This window comes from Gloeophyllum trabeum (genome assembly GCF_000344685.1).
Source record: "Gloeophyllum trabeum ATCC 11539 unplaced genomic scaffold GLOTRscaffold_00003, whole genome shotgun sequence".
NCBI classification, from domain to species: Eukaryota; Fungi; Basidiomycota; class Agaricomycetes; order Gloeophyllales; family Gloeophyllaceae; genus Gloeophyllum; species Gloeophyllum trabeum.
The window spans coordinates 818077-834977 of NW_006920412.1; the positions used below are offsets into that span (position 1 = coordinate 818077).

At 53.0% G+C, this 16901-nt stretch overlaps 5 protein-coding genes across 5 annotated transcripts; 2 read left to right on the plus strand and 3 right to left on the minus strand.

Annotated features, from left to right (window-relative positions):
* Positions 1–511: 511 nt before the first annotated feature.
* GLOTRDRAFT_119876 (uncharacterized protein) lies at positions 512–4818 on the plus strand (the record flags this gene model as incomplete). Its single annotated transcript, XM_007865060.1, has 16 exons — positions 512–727; positions 833–880; positions 933–971; positions 1022–1601; positions 1654–1769; positions 1829–2084; positions 2141–2595; positions 2649–2744; positions 2797–2906; positions 2962–3003; positions 3053–3266; positions 3315–3435; positions 3486–3577; positions 3629–3725; positions 3779–4234; positions 4293–4818. The coding sequence occupies 16 exons, from the start codon at positions 512–514 to the stop codon at positions 4811–4813; spliced, it is 3459 nt and encodes a 1152-aa protein (XP_007863251.1). The 3' UTR covers positions 4814–4818.
* Positions 4819–5269: 451 nt separating this feature from the next.
* On the minus strand, positions 5270–5537 carry GLOTRDRAFT_14177 (regulatory subunit of cyclin-dependent kinase; the record flags this gene model as incomplete). The annotated part of the gene is made up of 2 exons (XM_007864600.1): positions 5270–5307; positions 5363–5537. Coding segments are annotated over 2 exons (213 nt in total), but the record flags the coding sequence as incomplete, so codon positions are not given.
* A 949-nt stretch (positions 5538–6486) lies between these two features.
* On the plus strand, positions 6487–10906 carry GLOTRDRAFT_36871 (P-loop containing nucleoside triphosphate hydrolase protein; the record flags this gene model as incomplete). Its single annotated transcript, XM_007864745.1, has 21 exons — positions 6487–6664; positions 6830–6963; positions 7021–7081; positions 7138–7214; positions 7330–7361; positions 7423–7474; positions 7526–7699; positions 7761–7932; positions 7989–8076; positions 8207–8333; positions 8387–8411; positions 8469–8566; positions 8629–8644; positions 8697–9199; positions 9479–9568; positions 9618–9787; positions 10039–10042; positions 10148–10416; positions 10469–10556; positions 10612–10707; positions 10757–10906. 21 exons carry the CDS (start codon positions 6487–6489, stop codon positions 10904–10906), a joined length of 2604 nt encoding a protein of 867 aa, XP_007862936.1.
* Positions 10907–12395: 1489 nt separating this feature from the next.
* GLOTRDRAFT_71868 (uncharacterized protein) lies at positions 12396–14026 on the minus strand. Its single transcript, XM_007865061.1, has 2 exons — positions 13653–14026; positions 12396–13595 (listed from the first exon to the last, which is right to left on the minus strand). Exons 1-2 carry the CDS (start codon positions 13992–13994, stop codon positions 12498–12500), a joined length of 1440 nt encoding a protein of 479 aa, XP_007863252.1. The 5' UTR covers positions 13995–14026; the 3' UTR covers positions 12396–12497.
* A 267-nt stretch (positions 14027–14293) lies between these two features.
* GLOTRDRAFT_56434 (uncharacterized protein) lies at positions 14294–15218 on the minus strand. The gene is made up of 4 exons (XM_007864809.1): positions 15010–15218; positions 14890–14954; positions 14661–14836; positions 14294–14610 (listed from the first exon to the last, which is right to left on the minus strand). The coding sequence occupies exons 1-4, from the start codon at positions 15168–15170 to the stop codon at positions 14422–14424; spliced, it is 591 nt and encodes a 196-aa protein (XP_007863000.1). The 5' UTR covers positions 15171–15218; the 3' UTR covers positions 14294–14421.
* Positions 15219–16901: the final 1683 nt, after the last annotated feature.

Below are 16901 nucleotides of genomic sequence, written 5' to 3' on the forward strand. Positions count from 1 at the left end.
GGAGCTCCTGCGAGGCCATACTTCGGATATGAATGTGAAAATACGGCTTTCCTCGGGTGCACGACTGATTCCTCTTCCCATACACGGTGTCCAGCACCAAGGTCATTCGAACCCCATTCAGGCAACCAAGTTCGATTTATAGGCAGCATGCATGAAAAAGCGCCAGAAGTTCGACAAGTCGGAAAGTTTCGAAGATCGTCGCCTGCCAGCACCCACGTTAATATATAGGATGGGTACCACAGAGGTCGGAAGGTCAGCAGCATCGAAGGTCGATCCAGCTGCAGGCGCGAGAACCGCGAGGGTCCTCGCGCAATGCCGGATTGAGCGAATATCCTTTCTTGACTGAGGACACTCTCGTACGTTATTGCGTGAGCCCTCTGGTTTATTGTGCATGTTAAAGCTTCGGTTACGGCCACCTTCTCTCCCTCGCGCCTCGTGTCTATCGTCAAGAAATCGCATCCACTCTACCACCTGTCTTAACTGGCCCAGTGGTGTGACTTCGTATGCGACCATGGTCGACCATGCTAATTGGCGTCACGTGCCTGCGTCTGGAACTCGACCCCCTTACCGTGTCTTCACGAAGCCTATTGACAAGTCCCAGCAGGATGACCGGGAATATAGAATAATAGAGCTACAGAACGGTCTTCAAGCCACGGTCATTCATGATGCTAAGGCGGATAAGGCTGCTGCGAGTCTGGACGTAGCAGTTGGACATTTGTATGACCCGGTAAGTGATATGCTCTGAATAGTGATCGAGGCCCACCAACCACAATCGTCATACTATCCTCCATCGTCTTGGCTGTGGACATGCAGCAACTGAACTCTTTTGCAGGATGACATGCCCGGACTTGCTCACTTCTGCGAGCATCTCCTGTTCATGGTAAGTTGACGTGTACTATAAGGTCCAATCAGCCTTCATATGCCCCACTCAGGGGACGGAACAATTTCCACGAGAGAATGAATATTCGGAGGTGAGTAACACGAGTCAGCCTTAGCCTACCGCCGCTGACGGCAAGTGTAGTACCTGTCTAAAAATGCTGGCTCTTCAAATGCCTATACGGCCACCTCCAACACCAATTATTACTTCAATGTATCTACACCTGCACTCGCAGGGGCGCTCGCTCGGTTCGCTGCTTTCTTTCACTGTCCCCTCTTTGCTCCGTCATGTACTTCGCGGGAGCTGAACGCCGTCGACTCGGAGCACAAGAAAAACCACCAGTCGGACATGTGGCGTATCTTTCAGTTGAACAAGCATTTGAGCAAACCTGGCCACGTCTGGCGGAAATTCGGTAGCGGCAACAGAGAAAGTTTGTCCCAGGTAGCCAAGGAGCTGAAGCAAAAGGGTCTGCTCAACGGTACGAATGGCAAGAATACGAACAGTATAAAAGTGAACGGTAATGGAAGTGCTTCCGCAAGAAGTAGCTTAGCTCCTTCGCCAGTTCCGTCGCGTCTACCATCTCCGGCTCCGTCAGAAGCCTCCGCGAACAGTGAGCTGGAAGCGGATGGTGGCGCTATAGGTCGCGAGACCCGTAGACGCCTCGTCGAATGGTGGAGCAAGGAATACTGCGCCGGCAGGATGCGACTTTGCGTGATTGGAAAAGGTGGGAAGCTCAAGGATATATAGATCACACAAACCATCTCACTGAGCTGTAGAATCATTGGACGAGTTGTGTGAACTTGTTGCTACCCTGTTCTCGCCCATACCGAACAGAGGGCAAGAGTCCCTGCCCATGATCAATGATCATCCATTCGGGTCGGAAGAGAAAGGCGTACGTACTGAAATTCTTACCTAGCACCCTTTCACTCATAAACAGTGAAATTGGTTTAGACATTGGTAGCCGTTCAGACCATCATGGATTTCCATGTCCTCGAAATTTCGTTCCCGCTGGCTTACCAGCCGCCTTTCTGGCGCTACAAGCCAGCGAACTTCTTGGCACATTTTGTTGGCCACGAAGGCCCGGGTTCGCTTCATTCTTACCTGAAGAACAAAGGTTGGATTACTAGCTTGAGTGCCGGTGCTCAGAACCTTGCTCGAGGATTCGGCATGTTCAAGGTCACCGTACACATGACCCAAGATGGGTTCCGTACGTTGCATTGATCGGCCGGTATTGTGACGATGCTAACCCCTGGACGCACATAGAGAACTACCGGTCGATCATGCTGGCGACGTACAAGTACCTGAACATGCTTCGATCGTCCGAACTCCCAGCGTGGCATTCTCGTGAGATAAGTACCATCGCCTCCATACGCTTCCGCTTCGCGGAAAAGCGTCGACCAGACGACTACGCGGTCTGGGTCGCTGAACACATGGCTTGGCCTGTCCCAAGAGAACTTGTGATCAGCGCTCCGCAATTGACATGGCCATGGGACGAACCTGGAGCACAGAAGGATGCGAACGGGTCATGGATTGGCGAGAAGGAAGTTAGGGAGATACTGAACGGCCTCAAAGTGGACAATGGCCGCGCTGTACTCATGGCACGCCAGGCGGAGCACGAGAAGGTGGCCGGCAACGGTGTCGCTCTCGACTGGCAAACTGAGCCTTGGTATGGGACCGGATATCGTGTTGTCCGCCTCGACGAACAGTTCACACGCGAGGTAAGCACTGCACCGTCGCCTCAACCCCCTTTCTTCAATATATGTTCCCACAGGCACAGAGTCCAAACCAATTGCAGGAACTTTTTCTCCCTGGTCCTAATGAGTTCATTCCGACTAATCTTGACGTCGACAAACGCGATGTTGCAGAGGTACGTCCTTGCTACGCGTTTAGTATGTTGCAGGCTTTGATAATGCGGCTAGCCTCTGGAGCATCCTCATCTTATCCGCGACACTCCGTTGTCGACTCTCTGGTTCAAGAAGGATGATCGCTTCTGGGTGCCGAAAGCTCGCGTCGCTATCGACGTTCGCAGGTGAGCATTCCTTGTAAGACGTTGTCAAATCACGTTCTCAAGGTTTTGTGACCAGTCCCTTAGCCAACCCTACCCCGCGATCCGTCGTCATGACGAAGTAAGATAGGCCTACCTTGTATTCAGCGAACTGCTGACATCTCTTTTAGATTGTTTGGCCGACTGGTAACGGATTCCTTGACGGAATATACATACGACGCCGACCTTGCTGGTCTATCATATGATGTAATAACGCACGGACTAGGCATATGGGTCATCGTCTCCGGCTACAACGACAAGGTTCCCGTTCTCACTAGGCGTGTATTCGAAGCCATCAAGCATTTAACGATTGTTCCGGAGAGGCTTGAAGTGTTCAAAGAACAGGTATAGAAGTCATTCCGCCTCGCTGGCCGAAGGCTCAAATGATCTCAGGTCAAACGCGAATGGCAAAACTTCTTCCTTGGTCAAAGCTACGGCATGTCGGACTACTTCGGAAGATACCTTCTGACCGAGAGGCAATGGACACTGCAGGAGATGCTGCCCGAAATCGCGAGTACGTCTTGGTATGTCTCGTCATATGTCGACCGTACTTAGATTCTGTAGGCGTTACGGCCGACGAGGTGCAATCTCACGCCAAACAGTTGCTCTCGGAGGTAAACATGCGGATGCTTGTGACTGGCAACGTGCATAAAGAGGTGCGCACTTTGGCTCTCCACACGAGCATGTGGATTTACCAAATGCTGCAGGATGCCGTTCATATAGCTGAGCTTGCGGAATCCATCCTTAAGTCATCGCCCTTACCTGCATCCTCTGTGATTGAGCGATCTCTGATACTTCCCGAAGGTACGTGAAAGCTGGTGGATTTGTATCTTTTGATTGACGCGCGCCCGTGCCAGCTTCCAACCATGTCTGGTCTATCCCTGTGCCGAACCCGAACCAAACCAATTCTGCGCTGACTTACTATTTACACGTCGGGGATCTGACAGATGAGCAGTTACGAGTTATATCGTCGTTGCTTGCGCAGATCCTGTCAGAGCCCGCTTTCAACGTACTGCGAACACAGGAGCAACTAGGATATATCGTCTCGTGCTCCCAGTGGCACCTGGCCGGGGACAGCCAAAAGGGACTGAGGATAGTGATCCAGAGTGAAAGGCCTCCGCACTACTTGGAATCTCGAGTCAACGCCTTCTTGAACAATATGCGAAGGGCGATCGAGGAGATGTCCGAGGAAGAGTTTGCTGAGCAGAAGCAAGGCTTGGAGCGAAAGTGGACAGAGAAGCCGAAAAACCTGTCTGAGGAGACTAACAGATTCTGGATGCATATAGATTCGGGGTACTATGATTTCTTGAGACGTACGTATCCCATTCCCTGCAGCAGTCATGCCGCTTAGTGACAATACCTCTCGCCTAGGTTTCAGAAACGCGGAACTGCTACGAAGTGTCACGAAGCAAGACGTTCTGGATCTTTTCGATTCTCGCATACATCCTTCTGCGCCCAAACGAGCCAAGTTGTCAGTGCATCTCCGCTCTCAGAAGCCACCGCCGAAGAAAGTAAGCCTCGCTGCTATGGCTGCTTTCGAAGACCTGGTTCGAAGCGCGGGCATGCCGGTCGAGAAGGATGCTTGGAAGGAGGAATTCGATGGAAGTGAAGGTGAACCCCTCTTAGCCGACTTTACGAAGCATTGGCAAGGCATACTCGCGAGCGAATCCACCACCGCCGGTCTCAGTGAGGAGATAACTAAGAACCTCCTGGCAAGCATCCCCAAGGTAGTCGAACAACATCCGGCCCAGGTGTCAGAAGAGACCAGTACGGACGTTCTGGAAGGAGTCACTTTCATCAAGGATCCCAAAACCTTCAAGAGTTCTCTACAGCCTTCGCCTGATCCTAGGCCGGCAGGCGAGTGGAAGGATACAACCGCAGCCAAGTTATAGGTGGGTGTGTAATCGTTTCGTGTCTTGATGTAGATTTGTTGTAATATCATAATCGAAAATGGGCGATAGAACTTGCTCGCAACGTCTCAGAACCTTGGATATCGGTGATAAAGCGTTGATTGACCTCTCTGGAGATGGTATGGGATAGATATTAGCCACGAATGGACTTTGGGCAGAAATAAAGGCGGAAAGATGTAGACGGCCGTCACCAGAATAGTGCTATACCGAGAGCGGAGCGAGCAGGAGCGTATGATGGGTAACAGGTGCCTATGGTACAACGTTACGGGAATCCAATATCAACAAATGCAAAGGCGAGAGCGGAAGGACAAACACAAGTCCCAATGGGAACATGAGAGCGTGGAAACTGGTTGGATGTCATTTTCGGCGTATATCCTTTCGGCCGTTCCCCGCCAGCTTGCTTTGTAGAGCTAGTTGTTCGTCTTTGCGGGAAAGGTACTTCGGTCGACGGAAAAGCAATACATGGGGTTCAGGTGCTGCAGCTCGCAATCAGCAAACACATCATGGTAGCTCAGGGACATTCATACGGACCATGGACTTCGTAATGCTCCCATCCTAAGCTTTGCTGAATCCCCATGCCTCGCCATTCCTCTTCCGTCAGCAATCTCAGCGTTCCCGAATCATCCTTGTTGAAGTATTCCTTAGGTAGGTACCGAAGGAACGGTTTCGGAAGGATAACATGTCGATATTCATATTCGTCGTCAGAATACCGATCGGAATAGTGAATCCTGCATAATCCCAGATGAACAAATGCGGCTTCCTCGCAGATGATGACCCACTTATCAATCATATCTTCAATTGTGGCTTTCTTGTCCTTGGACTTAGCGTGCGCGTCGGCCATAATTGTAGTATTGAGGAATGTGAGGGTCTGGCACACGAGTCTACGGGCTAGTAGTAGTACAGGTTAAAGGAGTTCGAAGGTGACGGTCAGTGTCACAGACGCGCGAGGTAACGGAGACACGCTCACGTGAGTGACGCGACTCGCGGCACTTGCCGGCCGTAGCATGACCTCTCGTCGGACAGTTGGTACCACGCCAGACACCTCTCCATGATGTACCAGGACCAGTCGTTCGATGAACTGGCTCGAGAATATGGTCTTGAGATTGATGGAGACTCAAGCTATGCTGCAGGCTATGGCTCTCAGACACATGTCGCGGGCTCAGCATTCGATCTCGAATACGCTGAAGACCTAGGTCGCTATATGCGGGGTACTTATAGACATGTTGACATTCTAACTGATGGTTACGGTAGAAGGATCATCCCCATGTCCCCCTGGAAGGAACCAGTCTTATCATCGCGCGGGGTACCAGCGTCACTTGCTTGAAGATCCTATCAGTGAGGATTATCAATATGAGCAGCCAGGCCAACACGTAGCAAGCACGGATGTTGAAGGCGTCCCAAGATTCTATCAGGCAGGCACGTCATCCTACGCTATAGGTCGCGCCGCAACTCCACGCCAGCAGGATAATCCGCCGTCTTGTGAGCATCCAGACTCGTATCCTGGTGCTAAGGGGTCCCCGAAGTTATGGCACCTGATGACGAGTCCCGTGTAGATCAATACGAGGAAGGATATGGGCGATTTTATGCCAACTACCACCCATCGGGCGCTAATCTGCCTGCGACTCCGCAACTTACCGCGAGCACGCAGGAGAGACATGTACCAAGAAATACACCCGGAATCCGCCTGCGCCCAGTATCAGATCTCCGTATGTTACTCGATATTGGCGAAGTCTGAACCTGATAGCCATACCTTTGTGAAAGCTGACGTCTACCGCGCGTCGTTCAAATTTGGAGTCTTCAATGCTATACAATCGATATGCTTCGACGACGTGAGTCGCGCCACATATTTGTATGGTAACTCTGCTGAAGGCTATAGATCATGTGTTCCGAGGAAAATCTGGTATGACTGCAGTTATTTCACCGGAAATCCACCTCTCTTGACGATGCGAACACCCAGGTTGTCAGTGGTAGGATATATGCGCGGTTATCAGATAGAAGCTTCATCTTATCCAACGGTAGCACCCACTGGCAGCGGTAAAACCGTTCTGTTCGAACTTGCTATAATCCGCTTGCTTATGGAATCTGGCACCGGTGCACGAGCGACAAAATGCGTGTATATGGCTCCAACTAAGGTGATATATGCGCGTCCGCGGCATTTCGCCACTGACAGGATAATCCAACCTACCTAGGCGTTGTGCTCCGAAAGGTTCCGAGAATGGACCACCAAGTTTGAAGTGCTGGGTGTCAAATGTCAGTACGTTTGGAAAGAGACGGATGGCGTCAGACATCAGCTTACATTGATACAGGCTGCGAGCTAACCGGCGATACTGTTCAGTTTGGCAAGAGTGCTTGGGGAGACGCTAAGAATGCTACTATTATGTACGTATGACTTCAAGGTCGTATACCGTATCTTAAGGATAACGTTCGGCCGTTTCAGTATAACCACGGTCTGTCTCTGCTATCCACAGTCTTTCTCTTGTTCATGCCGCCGAGATTAGGGAGAGAAATGGGATAGCCTGACCAGGCACTGGTGCGTATACATCCTTATGCCCGTGCGGTTTCTTCCCCTACTTAGTTCATACTAATAACAGGCGAGACTACGGGCAAATCCTATCCCAAGTCCAGTTATTCATGGTCGACGAGGTGCGTGCATGATACCAAACTACGCCCATCTTACACGCACTATGGACGCAGGTGCATATCCTGAATGAATCTAGAGGCAGTACCTTGGAGGTCGTGATCTCTAGGATGAAAACGCGCGGTACCTCTGTACGCTTCATGATGGTATCTGCTACTGTCCCAAATATCGGGGATATTGCCAGTTGGGTAGGTTCCCGGAATAAGACCGGCCCGGCGAAGATCTTTCAGGTATGTAGGCGGCTCCAATCAATGCCCTCTTACTATTTACACCCCGTTATGACACTCCTAGTTCGGAGAGGAGTTTCGCCCGTGTAAATTGACGAAGTTCGTCTACGGTGTTCCACGTCACAGGAACCAGAACGATTTCGCGTTTTCGGCCAGTCTGGATAAGCACCTCTTCCCAGTGCTGCAGCAGCACTCGGTGAATAAGCCGGTTCTTGTCTTTGTTGCCACTCGACGAGGTACGTACGACGTACGTCCGGTGATAGTCAACGAGTTGATATAAGAGTCGACTCAGGGGTACTGGTAACCGCAGAGCACCTGGCTGCGGAGTACGAGAGAGCGTCTCAGGCCAAAAAGCCCTTGCCTTGGTCACAGCCTCGCAAGTAAGGGAATACGTGCTAGGCGGGTAGGGGGTACAGCTGACGATGCGCGTAGAATCAGCCAGCAGTTTAACGATAAGCGCTTAGAAAGTAAGTTAAAACGCGACTATTGCCTTGCTATGTAATCTTATAGCGCGACCTCCGCAGAGCTAGCATCAGTCGGCATCGGTGTGCATCATGCGGGGCTCAGTATGGATGATCGGCGGGCGACGGAGCATTTGTATATGGAGAAGATTCTGCGATTAGTGGTGGCGACGTCTGTAGGTGATAGAAATAATTTCGTGGTTTCTAACCTGACAGGTATGGCCCGCAGACATTGGCAGTTGGAGTCAACCTGCGTAAGACACCAGAATATTGCTATACCTCACAGGAATACTTAACCTCCATCAATGTAGCTGCCCACACGGTCGTCATTAGAGGAGTCAAGATGTACCAAACGGACGGATACAAGGAATATTCCGATCTTGACATAGTACAGATGATGGGTCGCGCCGTACGTTATGCTCCTTTTACTTCTCCGAGCTGCTCCCATCCGGATTGTTTGTTGCATCCTAGGGTCGCCCTCAATTTGGTACGGAATACATTACATATAGGCTGCTTCCTGCTAAAATGGGAACCGTCAGACAAGGAGGGCATTGCGATCATTCTCTGTGAGACGGAGTTAGAGGCGAAGTATCGAGACCTCGTTCAAGGAAAGACTGTCCTCGAGAGCTGTCTTCATCAGAATCTCTCCGAACATCTTAACTCGGAAGTGGGATTGGGCACGATCACCGACGTATTTACGGCCAAAGAGTGGTTGTATAACTCTTTCCTCTTCCAGAGGCTACAAAGAAACCCGTCTCACTACGCGATAGGGAAGACGACCGGTCAGTCCTGGCAGGAGAGGCTAGATGAGATGGTGTTGCATAGTGTCACGGCCCTAAAAGACTCGGAGCTCCTGGAATACGATGGGGATGATGACTCCGGCAGTCTTCGGTCGACCGAATATGGCGATATAATGAGCAAGGTAATCTTAATAACTACTACTCAATTAAGCATGCTCATTAAGCGGCGACGACGCTCAGTTCTATGTGCGTCAAGCGACGGTCAGTCATTGCAGATATGCATCCCATCGTCTAATCATCCAGTATAATTCAGATGAAGTTGATCATGAGTCTGCCCGCACGTGGGAACATGCGTGAAATGGTATGTTGCGGGTTTTCAGGCTCCTCGGCTAATCCATAACATTCCTCGGTTGCATAGCTGGAAGCCATAGCCGCAGCTGATGAGTTCGTTGTCCGTTTGTCTTCCCTGTGTTGGAACTTATCGAAACGTCCAGATTCTCCGATCTTAAACTCCGACAGGGAGAGAAAACCGTACGTTCTTTAGTTCCTCATTGGTGTGTAAGAACCAAATGTCTTGCTAGGTTTACAACCGACTTCGGGAACATGAAGATATAAGATTCAAGATCAAGAAGGTCGAGAAACCTGCGGACAAGGTCTTTCTCCTGATTCAGGTAATGACTATGCTCGTATGCCATTCTCATCATACCAACGCCATTGAAGGCTGTGCTCGGAGGTATACCTTTGAATTCTTCGGATTTCAAGAGCTCGGACAGTCAGCCGCCTCTTGATGCACTGAGTGTCTTCCGGCACGTAGGGAGAATTGCAAGGGTAGTGGTGGAAGTGTCATTAGTGAAGAAATATGGTGCTCAGATCAAATTCGGGCTAGAACTGTAAGTCGCAGCATATAGGCTCTGTCTTAGTACTGATGGCTCCTCAGTCTTCGCTGCTTCACTGCCAAGGCCTGGGAGGATAGACCTGTGGTGTTGCGCCAACTCGAACAAATAGGCGAGAAATCGTGAGTCTTCTCACGACACCCTTGCCGCTTAATCGTTATTCAATACACGTATCGCTAGTATCAAGGTGTGAATCCTCAATATTTATCCCTGGCGTTACGCACAACTCGGAAAAGGTTCTAGCTGAGCATGGTGTGACGTCCCTGCACACCCTGCGCGACCAGGATCCACTTAGGATCGAAACTGTAACCAAACCAACCTTCCCTGGCAATACCTACCTCACCGCTTCTGTTACAGCTATTGAATCGTCGCCCACCATTCGGCCATGAAGTCCTTGCTTGCCTGGCGGAGTTGCCCCGGTATATCCTAACCATCACAGAGCAAGCTATCACGTCGAGGGGCGGGAAAGGCCCAGTGAACGTGGAAATCCTGGTTGAATGCGGACTGGCTTCAGATCAGGCATCGCATGCACCGAAGCCAAAGAAGAATAAGGCGAGGCGAGGGGACATGACCGCAATTTTAACCCTAACGTCTGATCTCGACTTCGTCGACTTTCGCCGGATCTCGTACGTTCGCGCAATAGTTCGAGGTTCTATCCCTGACATCTTCGCTTGACAGGACCAAGGCTCTAACTGCGTCTAAGAGCTTTAGTGTCACGGCTGACCTTACGAAACCCAGCCAATCTATCCATGTCTACATAGCTTCGGTTCGATGGTCTGGTTCTCTCCGTGTATCTATACTGAACTATTGCTGGCACCTAGGAAAGTATAGCTGGCGTGACGGTATTGAAGATGTATAAGCCGCAGATAAACGCGACGGAGTTTCCAGTTGTTAATACTCGACCGCTCAACTCTGTGGTATGTCAGGCGATGGTATGGCGCGGTTACATGTCTAACAAATCTATAGGAAGCCGACCTCCAAGGATTGGAGGACGACCCAAACTTCTGGTATACAGCTTCAGATGAAGAGGATAAACAAGAGGATAAACCGGTAAAGGACTTGACGAAACCAAACGGTGGACTACTCTCTTCCAGCCTTTTGGACAACCGTTGCTGATCGCGCTGGATACTGGCAAGCAGATCGTCGTGACATGTCAAGGTTTCCTATTAAAGCTCAACCTCATAAAGGCGGACGCGGAACGAGTGCCTCAGTATTGGGAACTGTGGATTTCGAGCCGAAGAAGTTATCTAATGGCAACTACGAGTACGCACATGGTTCGGTGAATCGCGGAGTCCTTTGCTCATACTTTCCCAGGTGCAACCACCCTTGCAAAGACAAGACGAAATGTCGACACTTCTGGTGATTTCGTGGTGCTCAGTCATTATGTTATTACTCACCGACAGGACACAGCTGCAAAGAGGGTATTCCTAAACCCCCGCCCCCTCCGAAGCGAACACAGAACGCCGCTGCTGACAAGGGTACGCCGGTATCGCCACGCCCGAACGTGAACGAAGGACAGATTCACCAATTCCACACCGAGGATGCGCCGAAGCGCAAGAAACATGAAAGCACTAGGACAGTGAAGGCAGGTCCAGACTCCAGGCTCCAGCAACTTGAAGCGCTGCACGAGCGGACGAACGTAGCCAACAGTCTCGGGCTTGCGGAGGGACGCCGCCTGAAATTGGAGCAGTCTACCGCAGCCAAGACGCCTAAAACAAAGCCTAATTTTGACCTAGAGTTTGCTGATCTCAACGATGGGGATCGCGAACAGGAAATGCAAGCACCGTCGGATGAAATCGAAGAGGACCTTCCTGACCCGACTGATCTCGTACACGACATGGGTGCACCTACACCAAGACGGCCTGTTTCTTCCGATGTGGACTTCTCTGACCCAGAACTGGATGCCTTGATCCTTCAGATGCCTTCCGACGAAGCAAGAACCGGTAAGAAAGCTGCGTCAACACCTGCTAGGGAGCCGTCTTCTGTTGGTCCAAAGAGGAAGCTCAGTCCTATGAACGACCAGCTCCCAGCTAAGCGGCGTCGAGAGGTGGAATTGGCTACCGTCAGTAGTCCTACAGCTGCGCACACTGCTACCAAGCGTGCGGAACCTCTCTTTCTGCCTGGGTCTCAGCCGTCTTCCCCTGGTATGGACGCGTACTACGACGATATTCCAAACTTTAGGCTGCCGACTCCACTGCAATCGCCTGGCAAACCTGAAGATCCTCTGGACATGGAAGAGGAAGAATTCACTCTGGACGAGAGTCTTTTCGAGATCGTACCCTCCACCAGCTCGACAATTGCCGGCTCGTCTACTTATGGGGGTGGTCATTCCAGGTCCCCGGACCCATCGACTAAAGATATGAAGCGTGCTCAAGTTCCGCAAGAAGTCGTTGAAGTCTCTGCAACCGCTAACAAGAGGGACAATCGTGATGGCCAAGGACAGCCCCAAGGACCCAATATCGAGGAACCGCAGGCTACGAGTACGTATCCGCTTGAAGAGGAGGACGATTACGACGATGGGATCGCGGCTTTCGATGCCTGGCTCGCTAGTGGTGCTGTGGAGTTTTTGCCATGAATACTGTAAATGTTTTGGGCTGTAGGGCTTGCCGAAATGTCGTGCCATTTGGCCTGTCAACGAACCCTGTACGAGCGAGCAGTGAAGCAAAAGTCGTATTATGCAATTATAAAGTTTGTCATGTCGTGCGCTCTAATCCGACTCACGCCTCTCCTCTTCCCTGGGCGGGTCCACAAAGACCTTCAACGCATCCCTAAACCGCTCGTCCCACGCAACAGGCCGGTCCGGCCTGATAATCTCCCATCCTTCCTCGTCGCTCCGCCACCTCAGCTCCTTCCGCATGCGCTCGCTGCGCAGCTCGACCTCCGTCGGTGGCGGGTTCGCGCGCTCCTCCTTGGTGGGCTCGCGCAGCCCGCGCGCGAGGTCGCGCGCCGCTTTGAGGCGCGCGGGGAGCGCGGCGTAGTAGTCCGCCCGCGCCTTGGCGATCTCGTCGGGCAGCTTGTGCGTGGAGGACTTGTAGTACTGCTCCACGGCGGCGTCGAAGTCGAGGTCCGAGCCTGCTGGCGTGATGAAATTCGATTCGTTTGCGGGCGGGACGTCAGAGGGCCCGTGGAAGGGGCGCGTGTGCTTCATGATAAGCTTGTACGCCGCCTCGGCGCCCGCCTGGACTTTTTTCCGCTCGGTGAAGAAGTCCCAGAGCATGTACGGGATCTGCTTGAACCCGAGGTAGTTCGTGAACGGGACGAGCAGCAGCGGCGGCAGGGGCGTGATGGTCCCGGGCGGCGTATCGAGCAATTCGCTCGTGGCCTCCTCTTCCCGGGAGCGAGGCTTCGGTGCCGCGCGCTGCTGCGCGATCGCCTGGAAGGGCGAGTACACACCGGCAGACGGCGGGAGCTTCGACGGCGTCGGGATGGGCTCGCCGTCCAGCGCGCCCACGTCCCCCACCTCGGGCTCCGGCTCGTCGAACACGCCGTCGTCCGCCAGCACGCGCGCCAGCTCCTCCTCCCGATCCACCCTCCGCGCGCTCTCGCTCCACCCGCTTTTCAGGCCGGCCATGAACTCCTTGAACGTCGGGCGGCCGACGATGACGAGCCCGCCGTCGAGCTCGCGCCGGCGGACAGCTTCAGGTGATTGGTCCGTCGGGAGCGGCATGATCGACTCCTTGGGCTTGTCGAGCCCCAGCGCGAGCCGGCGGTGCGCCTTCACCTCGTCGGCGAGGCGCCGCGCGATGTCGCCGTGCCGCTGACCCTTGATCATATCATAGTCCACCGCCGCGGCCACGAGAATCGGCTGTACGCACACAGACCGGGTCAGCTACGCAAGCAGAGGACAAGCGCGTCGGCGGACCTTGACATACTTGCGAAAGTAGCGCATCGCGCGGTCCCAGTCGTCGTCGCCGGGCCACTTGGCGCCGTACACGACGACCTTGCGCGGGAGGTCGCTGCTCGCGAGCGGCTCCTCGGCGAGCCAGCGCACCCTATCCTCGTATTCGCGCCGGATGCGCTTGCACTCGCGGCGGTCGTAGATGTAGCAGCCGGCGACGGACGAGGTGACGGAGAGGAAGATGAGCCAGTTGCGGGAGGGCAGCTTGGGCCGCTGCAGGAGCCATGCGGGGATGCCTAGCCGGCCGAGGACGATGCGCACGCCCGACGGGTCCTGCGGGCGCGATGGGCCATTGTCGGTGCTCATGCCAGTTCGCCAACAGAAAATGTCTGCTGCCCGAAATGGCAGGTCGATTCAGTGCACGGGTGGCCGGCACGTCCGGGCCGGTGGTAAGATGCACTCTCTCTGATTACGCTGTAGCCATCGCCTGAATATTGCGTGTGGGGACGAGGTTAGGAGATGAATGGCATTTTATACCATACATGGCCATAGTAACACTCATTTATAGGTCAGAACATTATGTGCTAATAATATACCAGATTATCACCTCAATCTCGTAATGACAGTCTTATGGCTTGTGAGCCGACTGCGTGGACCACCAAATCCTATGGGTTATTGCAGGTTATGGGTTATGAGAGGTATGGGTTCTGACAGACTCTACTGTATACACTACTGTACAACATGCATTGACTTCGTACATTCATCCTCATCCTAACGCCCGCTGGTCCGCGATCTAGAAGTTCTCCGGGTGCTTATACTTGAGCTCGACGAACTCGCGTCCGCCAACAGTTTCAACAACCTTGTCATGCAACGATCCGAAGGCACCCGCCGCCTTCTGTGCGACGCCACCGGTCTGGGGCGCAGCGGGGTGTGGCCGCGTCGGGACCATACGGCGAGCCTTCAGGAACTCGCGAGCGAGTTTCTATACCAAAGTCAAAAGGTGCGCATACACCCACTACATGCACTACTCACGTCATTCTCCTCGGGAGTGAGCTTGGCCTTGATGGTGGGGAACTGCTCGTTCTCCTCCTCCTGCGCATGCGTGATAAAGGCTTTGACGGCTTTGCCAAGGACTTCGTCGTAATCGTCCTGCTTCGTCGATGCAGAATCGGCGTTGTACACGGCCTTCTTGATTTCCGCGTGCTCCTCTGTGCGGCACAACAGGTCAAAAGAGCTCACAGACAAACACTCGGTGGCTTACCCTTGTTGTGCTCAGCAGTGCCAGGGAGGCCTAGCCGCTGGTAGTCGTTGTAAACCGAAATCTCCCTAATCACGGACACCGATCAGACACGCCTCTCCTCATAATGGACGCCGTACTCACTCAGCATCACCGTGGACAGCCATCTCCCTGATCAAAGTGTTCGCGATCGACGCCTTCTCCTCTCGCGAGGTCGCAGCCTGGAAGCGCGACCAGAGGTCCCGGACATTGTCGTGGTCGAGTTTGATCTCCTCAAGCACGTCGAGCTTCGTAGCGGTCGCCATCGTGCGCGAAACGTTCAAAGTCGCGGGGGCGTAACGAGTGGATAGGGTAGTGGGTTTAGGGGCAAGGCGGGCACGCAGGGCAGAGGAAGCCGGTCTTATAGCAGCGCGGGCGAACATGCTAAGCCTATCTGCTCGAGATCAGTGCGTTCTGGAATTATTAATTGGGAATCAGGCCGTTCTTATTGGCAGCAGCGGGCGATGGGGCATGGATAACGCGCACGCCGGTGACGCGCGATGATGCCCATGACGCACCGCACAGGCCGATCTGTGCGACTTGGCTGCTGCTCTCAGCAGTGCACTTGCCTCGACGGTGGAGTGTCCTCTCGATGGTCTCCCGGCACTACGTCATCACTAACGCACTCGTTCTGATTGGCTGGCCACCCTAATGTCATTGCGATTCTGCGTTCTTACTCTGCTTGGGCCAATCAGAGCGCACCAGTTGCGACTTCGTATTGATTCCGTTATTGGCTGTCGATCGAGATCAGCGTCGAGTTGGTCTGCATCGCTGTCCGATGCCGTGGCGGTCTGGCCGTATAGAAACCTAGAATATGATCGTCTTTGAATGAATTCGATGGTACTAATCATTACAACCGCCTGCGCGTTATAGAGGATCTTCGAGGTCGTAGCCGCATAGCACGGGAGCAGAAATCGGAACCAAAACCATCCTGATTCATTCACGTTTGAGAGCATTCAAGAGGGCATATTGTAATCTGCGCAAGGAACCGAATCCAGGTAGACGGTCGCATCCCCAGTGAACGTTGAGCGGCGGCGGGATCGAGGGCGTGTACAATGCCAGCGGTGCAGTTCCCTTATATCAGGACTTGACTCGCGGCATGCACGGTAGATTCCAAGGACAGACCGCAAGCGGATCAGGTGCTCGAGCAACGTCAAGAAACCTCGAGGGAGAGTTTTTGAAAGGAATCTCAGATTCCTTTCAAAAACTCTCCTTCCGCGAGAAAAACAGGTACTTATGCTCGGCAGCTTCCAACGACAGTCCGCCGGCGGATCCCATACACACAAGGCTGCGCCAACGAGAGATTCACTTCACAAAATCTCCAGCAAAGAGACGTGAAAGAAGGGACCCATGCTCGGCAGCGTCCAAGGACGGAGCACGGCTCGTGGCGGGATCAGAATGCTGGAGCAACCCGCAGACGTCAACGGAGGATGCGCTTCAGAATCACCGGGCACGCAGTATGAAAATAGGATGCGCACGTAGAAAGCACAGCCGATGTGCCAAATGCTTTGAGCCACAGAGCTTAAGGTTCGACTATGAATTATCATATTCAACTCCACACCTGAGGCCTCCACGCTGTATGCATTTCCTACTTTCGAGTCTCCCTAATTATTTGGTCCTTCCTGACAGCCTGACAGGCTGCTATGATGTGGAAGACTTTTTCCCAAGGTGTATACGCATCTACCTCCAAAGTATCAATGGCAGGGAACAGGCAATCCAAGTACCGTGCGACATCCGTCAGGTGCCATAGTGCTTCTGGACCCGCCTCTATCCCCTCCTCCCCTACAATAGACTCCATCATATCAAGTTTCCACAGGTTATGCGAGAACACCGGGGGACGCTTGGGCAATGTAACATTCGCATTCACAATGAGGCCCAGAATTTGAAGGGATGGGCAGTGCCTCGCAAAATGCTCAAATGAGAGGATAGTCGGTAGGTCTTCCGGGATAACATTTGGCTCCTGTCGTTGTATCCAAGAGAGGCGCCTGATGCGCGGC

Excerpts from the sequence above, each read along its gene's own strand:
- GLOTRDRAFT_56434 (XM_007864809.1), bottom strand. The coding sequence starts at position 15,170 with ATGGCGACCGCTACGAAGCTCGACGTGCTTGAGGAGATCAAACTCGAC. Across the intron at positions 14,955-15,009 it reads GCTGTCCACGGTGATGCTGA|GGAGATTTCGGTTTACAACG; the intron begins GTGAGTACGGCG and ends GTCCGTGATTAG. Across the intron at positions 14,837-14,889 it reads CACTGCTGAGCACAACAAGG|AGGAGCACGCGGAAATCAAG; the intron begins GTAAGCCACCGA and ends TGTGCCGCACAG.
- GLOTRDRAFT_71868 (XM_007865061.1), bottom strand. The coding sequence starts at position 13,994 with ATGAGCACCGACAATGGCCCATCGCGCCCGCAGGACCCGTCGGGCGTG. Across the intron at positions 13,596-13,652 it reads ACTTTCGCAAGTATGTCAAG|CCGATTCTCGTGGCCGCGGC; the intron begins GTCCGCCGACGC and ends GTGTGCGTACAG.